The 6,743-nt window shown below is 37.2% G+C and overlaps 1 protein-coding gene across 1 annotated transcript in view; it reads right to left on the bottom strand.

The window, feature by feature from the left end:
- Positions 1 to 833: 833 nt before the first annotated feature.
- Positions 834 to 6,743, bottom strand: part of LOC119429054 (kalirin) — a gene marked incomplete at its 3' end in the record, with an annotated part of 7,633 nt that continues 1,723 nt past the window's right edge. Inside the window, 5 exon segments of the mRNA XM_037696771.1 lie at positions 834 to 1,024; positions 1,163 to 1,274; positions 3,378 to 3,470; positions 6,265 to 6,354; positions 6,446 to 6,515. Coding sequence (XP_037552699.1) covers positions 834 to 1,024; positions 1,163 to 1,274; positions 3,378 to 3,470; positions 6,265 to 6,354; positions 6,446 to 6,515 — 556 coding nt within the window.

Genomic DNA, 6,743 nt, shown 5'->3' with positions numbered 1-6,743 from the left:
CCACATAAAATCAGTTCGAGGTCAGTAAGCACAACCTGAATTAATACATAAGGAGCACTTGATTATAAGGCTCACTGTCGATTGTTGAGATAATTAAAGGATTTTAAGTGCGCCTTATAGTCCGAATAATACGGTAAATAAATTTGACTTGGACTTTAATAAACAAACACCGGAAATGAGGGATTTACCCCACAGACTTGGCGGATGTTCGTCAAAGGGTTTTATTTTGTAGGGGGGAAAAAATCAGTCCGTGAAAAGTTTTAAAACATTTCTCAAATAGTAGCAGAAACTTGGATTTAAACCCCCAAACAGCACGAATGGGCCTTAAGATAAAGAAAACAAACACACCTATATCATAAAAATAATTCAACGCACTATAAAACGCAAAACAAAGGTGTTCAACTTCAAAACTAAAACAAAAAATCGTGTTAATGTTTATCCCTGTCTGTCCAACATGAACCTAAACTAATAATGCAAAAAGCTAAATGTCTCAAAAACACATTAAATGTGGTGATAAACGTGGCAACATAAAGAGCTTAATGTATTTGTAAATCAAATTAAAAAGTTTAATTTTTTTAAATCTGGCATCAAAAACATGAAAGTTTGTTCGAAACTTTAACATACAAACTAAAATAAATCTAAAATGCAGAATAAAATATAGTACATAGTTATATTCAGATTAATTCAGATTTATCTACCATCTTGGCAACAAAAGGCCTAATTAGATTTTAGTTACAGCTTTACTTTTCAAGCCTTTAATTTAAATGTAATGTATTTTTGTGTTGTTTTAAGTTCAGACATGAGTTTAAACATGAATAAAAGCAGTTTGTTACCCTCAGTCTGCTCTTGTACAGGTATTTGGTCCTTCCAGATGAGTCCTTGATCTCCTTGCTGAAGATGAGTGACAGCTCAAACAGGAAGAGGTGTCGGTCCCGCCCCTTTCTTATCAGAGACTTGGGCTCCCAGACCAGGAAGGTGTCCTGCAGGAGGAGCTCTCCCTGGACCTCCAAACCCTCCTCCAGACCTGGCAGGTACACCACACCGGGGACTACATTTATGTCATTTCATTTAACTTCACAATAAAAGCTAGAAAGTAATTTCATTCAGCTTCATGCTCCGTCACAATAAAAGTTTTAGGGTTAATGTGGTATTGGCGTGTTACCTTCCAACATGCTAACATGCATGGCGTCGTTTGCTCTCTTTGGGACACTCAGCATGACATCCAGGCCTTCCTTTATCTCTCCTTTCCCTTCTTCACAGCAGGCCAGCAGCTCCTGCGAACACAGCAAAACAGTCCTGATAATCAATAATCAATATTTACCAGAAACCACCACACTCAGATAAACGCTCTCCTCAAAATATTTCTATTTTTAGATGTCTATAAATACAAACTTTTTAAATTACTTCTACAATTTAAATGTAAACTTATGTTTAAATATGTGTTATGAAAATATTAAAATTTTAAATATGGTAAAACTAGAGAAATTGCTCTATTAGCTGAAAAAGCTAAGTTAAGGACAAAAACATCTAAAAGGTAGCTGAAAGAGCTGAAAAAGATGAAACTAGCTGAAAAAGCTGAAAGCATACCAAGCTGAAATTAGCAGTAATAAGTTAATTAGGCTAAAAGTAGCAATAATTACAATAAAAACTTGAATTTATCTTAAAACAGCTGAAATTAGCCACACAACAAAACAGCTAAAACTAGCTGAACGTAGTAGTAGCTAAAGTAGCTAAAAAAGCAGACACTAATTAGCAGAAAGAAGTGGAGAGAGCACACTTTTGCTAAATTAAATTAAGCTTAAAAAGTTTAAATGAGTGCAAAAAATGTTGAATTAGCTGAAAAAGCTAAAATGATCATAAAACAGTTATATAGTAGATGAAATAGTAAAAAAAAAAAAAAAGCTGAAACGCAGAAATAAGCTGAAAGGAGCATAACAAGCTGAAATTAGCAGAAAGAAGTTAATTAGGCTGAAAGTAGCAAAAATTGCATCAAAAATCTTGAATTTATCTTAAACAACTGAAATCAGAAAAAAAAAGCTCAAAAAAGTAGCTGAAAGGTAGAACAAGCTTAAATTAGCAGAAGAAAGCAGAAAGAATGTTTGCTGAAAAAAGCAGAAATGAGCCTATAAAAGTGGAAATAATCTGAAAAAAGCTGAAATTACAGTAGCCAAAAAATCAGCTAAAATTAGCTAAAAGTAGTAGTAGCTAAAGTAGCTAAAAAGCAGAAACTAATTGGCAGAAGGAAGTGGCTTTTTTTTGCTAAATTAAGCTGAAAAAAGTTGTAATGCATGCCAAAAAATGTGGAATTAGCTGAAAAAGCTTAAATAAGCATAAAACAGTTATTTAGTAGCTGAAATAGTACAAAAAAAAACCTGAAACTTGCAGAAATAAGCTGAAATGAGCATAACAAGCTGAAATTAGAAAATAGAAAATTGTTGAAATAGCTTAAAAACTGGGGGAAGAGAATCGCACCGAAAAACGTATGAAAGAAAAATGGATCGCAGTAGGGTGAATGCTTCATAAACATTCATACTTGAATGTGATTAATGTGAAATATTGTTACTTTTATATTTAAATATGACTAAAACAGTGTGAGCTCTTGATACAAACCAGGAAAATCCCTTTCATATGAAAAAAAAAACTTACATTAAGTTACAAATAATTCACTAAAAGTGACGATCTTCCAGCGGTGTTGAACTCAGTTACCAAAAGGAGCCAAAATTATAAAACGTTCAGCTGATGCATTAACTCGAGTCAGATACCTGATATCTTTTCTTGGTTGCAGGTTCATGAACAAGAGTTTGATCTGTCTCACTTGACGTTCTGTTGCTCGTTCCACATCAGAATCGGTAATGATAAAATGATCCAACCATCTTTCTGGCTTCAAAGTTAGCCAGCTGCCAAGAGAAGTCTATACTAAAAGATATATTTATCAGTTTTTTAAAGAAAAAATTAGAAGAGATACAATATTTTCCATTTAAATGATCATCTTGGGGCACCAGATTTAGTTGATGCTGGTGTCACTTCTGTTGTCTTTTATAAAGTAACACTTTCAGCTGTTTTCTCTGAGTTCTTAGTATTTTGTTCAGTTTCAGTCAGTATTTGAATTTATTACAGAAACATTGAAAGTATTAATATAGAACTAAATGTGTAGTTCTGCATCAATGCCTTTCTGCTGATGATAAAAACTTGTGCGGTGGAAAAGAGGAATCGAAAGTTTCAGCTACATTATGCAACAGCTGAGCTCATATTACAGCAGAGATTTAAACCAGTGTGTGGCTGCTGACAAGCTGTTTGGCTGAAAGCTAAACATCATCAGTGATCTGTTTTCTGAAAGAAAAGCAGCCGTAAGTTCTGACACGAAGAGGTTCTGTTACCTTTAGCAGCAGCTGGTACTTGGTGATCCTCTGGACCGGCTTAATTAGAGCTGAGGAGATGGAGTTGGCCAGACCGTGTCTCCTCTGGACTTCCTGTGTCAGACAAAAAACTGTGCGGGTCAGTACTCCACAGCGTGGACGTCCACTTCTGTCCATTCAGTTAAATTCTTCAGAGAAAAAGAAGTTTCACTTCTTCAAGGACAGTGACTCATTGTAAAACTTATATTATTCCTGTCATTTCCACGAAAAACATGAGAAAAAAAAAAACGTGTTGGTTTTGTTACGTACCTTCTTACGTTTACTATCTCTAAATGTCTAATATAAACATTCTCTGATGAATTTTTGTAGTATTTCCTGATGCATCTCAAAGTGAACAAAGACTAAAACCAGCACATATGATGCGTTATAACATATTTAACATTTTATTAACTTTTCATGAATTACCGGAGACTTTTACCAGACGTTTTTCCCTTTATCACCCACCACCATGCATGGCGTGCATGTGGGTGTCTGTTTGTCTGTCTGTTAGCAAAATATCTCATGTACCACTGAACAGACTTTAATGGAACTCTCCAGCACTAATCATTCAAGATGGCTACAGATAATCAATCTTAATAAGATTGGACGAAGCATCTCGTTTCTCCCGTCGTTCAGAAATGAAGCCAGAATTTATTTTTGGGAGCTGCCATATTATATTTTTTGAGTCAGAGTCACTTGGAAATTGCGATTGTTCCCTTGATGTGAAAGCCTCCCAACTCACTAACAGGCTGTCAATCAAAGTGTGACATGACACTTTTCTTTAAACCTCTAATATTTAATAAAATGAAACGCATAAAAAAGGATATACGAATAACAGCAACAAGGTAAGAGCTACATGACTCATCAAAAATCAACAGCTAATTATTATTTTTTTGTATAGTCAAGCTAAATGTTTCATTTTTCATGGAGGGGGTGTGGCTTGAAAACTGTACAATGTCCAGCCATTAGGGGGCGCTCATACTTAATGGTTTCAACTTTCATCTGCACGTCCTCTCGGTAGTTATAGTATACAGTAGTCCCTCAATACTTCGTTGTTAGCGGACTCACTGTTTTGTGGGTTTTCACCGTAAGATTGTACACTTTGTTTCCCGGTAGCCTGGCCGGGTTAAGGCTCGGTTCGGGTTGCACTTGATTATTTTAAATAAACAATCCATGCCGCTCACTCTGGTATCTGCCTCACTGAAGGGCAGGAAGGGGAAGTTTGAGGTTGTCATCATTGTACGTTCCCATGCAATGGCAAAATTTGTTCTTTGCATTTAATCCATCACATGTGAGATACACCGTGGAGCAGTGGTTAGCTATGTAAGCACCCGGAGAGCAATTAGGGATTAGGGGTCTTGCTCAGAGACACCACAACATGTGGGAATGGCTGAGAGTCTAACCATGACTTGCTGGTCCAAAGTCGGCTGCCTACCTCTATCCTATCTTGGCCCCCACATGGAGAAAGACAGACCCCATCCACTCCTTTCTCTTTCTGAGGCTCAAAAGAGAAAGGAGGGGGCGGGGTCTATCTTCCCCATCGCTGCAGTGGGAGCGTCAGTGATTACCAGTGGATACCAGAGTGAGCGGCATGGATTATTTATTTAAAATAATCAAACGCGACCCGAACCGAGCCTTAACCCGAGCCGGGTTCGGGAAATGTCCCAGAGCTCCCGATTGCCAGTCCACCCCCGGGCACTGACTGGCTCAGTAATCGTAGCATCAATCTGTCTGCTCTCTTTCGCTGTGCTCTTTTAGAGTGTTTAGAGAGTTTGGAACATTCTTAAAAACATTGTAAGAGTGTGGGAAGGGTTTATAAAGCCTTAAAATATATATAAATACTAAAATAAATGTAACGTCCCTACTTTGCGGATTTTCACCTATCGTGGGGGCAATGTAACCTCTGCGATCAGTGAGGGACTACTGTATCTCAATGGCGTAAATGTGGTGTGGTAGTGGTAGAGCACTGTAGTCATCCCAAACACTAGTGCTAACTCCTCACATAAGATCTTTCCTTAGAACTTTTGGTAATGAATGCAGTAAGCAATATGTATCTATTAAGGAATGTAAGTTTCTATTTTATAACAGTCATTCAATGACAACCCCATCTACTTGAATTCCGGATTTGGATTGTCAACTTTCAGGATGTGCTGTAACTCCATCAGACCCAGACGTCCATTTTAAACCCCAGATAGTGAGTAAAGTTGTCCTGACATGCCAGATTTGACTTCTTAGCATTAGCTTTATCTGAACTTAAGTGAACTTCTGCGGATTCCTTGGTGTACTCAACATGATGAATCTAGTTTTTTTTTTCCAGCAGTAGAAACCGAAGGGTTAGCCTTCTGTGAAATCCATCCATTTAGATTTAATGAATTGCATCAGCTGCCCCAAAATTTATTTAAAATCTAAAATAGTACTCAGTAATATAAACTCATTTATGTTGGGATAATACAAGACCAATGACAGAATATGATACCCTACAAAGTTATTATGCATTGGGGCGGCTGTGGCTGAATGAGTAGAGCACTCGAACCTCCAATGCAAGAGTTGGGGTGTCCGACTCCACCAGCAGTCACATGCCGAAGTGTCCCTGGGCAAGACACTGAACCCCTCATTGCCTCCGATGTGTGTCCCATCAGTGTATGAATGTGATAAAGCACTGATTAGTCTCTTTAGAATGATTTATTCGATTAGCTTTGTATAGATCTAGTAGAGTGCTGTATGGATGGGTAAATGAGGACACAGACTGTAGTGCTTTGAGTATCTTGATAAGATAGAAAGGCGTTATATACAGTAAGTGCAGTCTATTTACCGTTTACTGTGAGGTTATTAAGAGATTATCCTGTGGTAAATCATGTTTTAAACTGACCTCAAAGAAAGCCACGCCATGCTGTTGGATCAGTAAACTGGAGTCTGGTTTGTTCCTGCAGTACGTCACATACATGTGGAACTTGTCAGCCTGAAAACATGACCAAGAGACGTGCACTGTAGTTCAGGAAGCAAAACGTGTTTTTATATTCATTAAACATCCACCAAGCCGCTGTAATTACCCAGGTAACAAAGCAGTGTCCAACGTCTTCAGGAAGCTGTTCGTAGTTCTCCAGTTCCTTTAAGAAAATACTGCAGACACAGAGAGTACAGCATTACTATGACGTGGACCTCATATGGAACCTGCAGACCTCTTAAATGTGCACTACTGATGCACTGCAGTACAAAGATTTACTAAAATGTTTTAAACGTCAAATTAATAATGCAGAATACTGGGAAGAAATTCTACTACACTCTGGATTTATACTATATATATATATATACATATATATATATATATACATATATATATATATATAT

The sequence above is a fragment of the Nematolebias whitei genome, chromosome 23 (assembly GCF_014905685.2).
Source record: "Nematolebias whitei isolate Nwh7 chromosome 23, NemWhi1, whole genome shotgun sequence".
NCBI lineage: Eukaryota > Metazoa > Chordata > Actinopteri > Cyprinodontiformes > Rivulidae > Nematolebias > Nematolebias whitei.
Note: the sequence above shows the minus strand (reverse complement) of the source record. Positions and strands in the feature narration are given on the sequence as shown.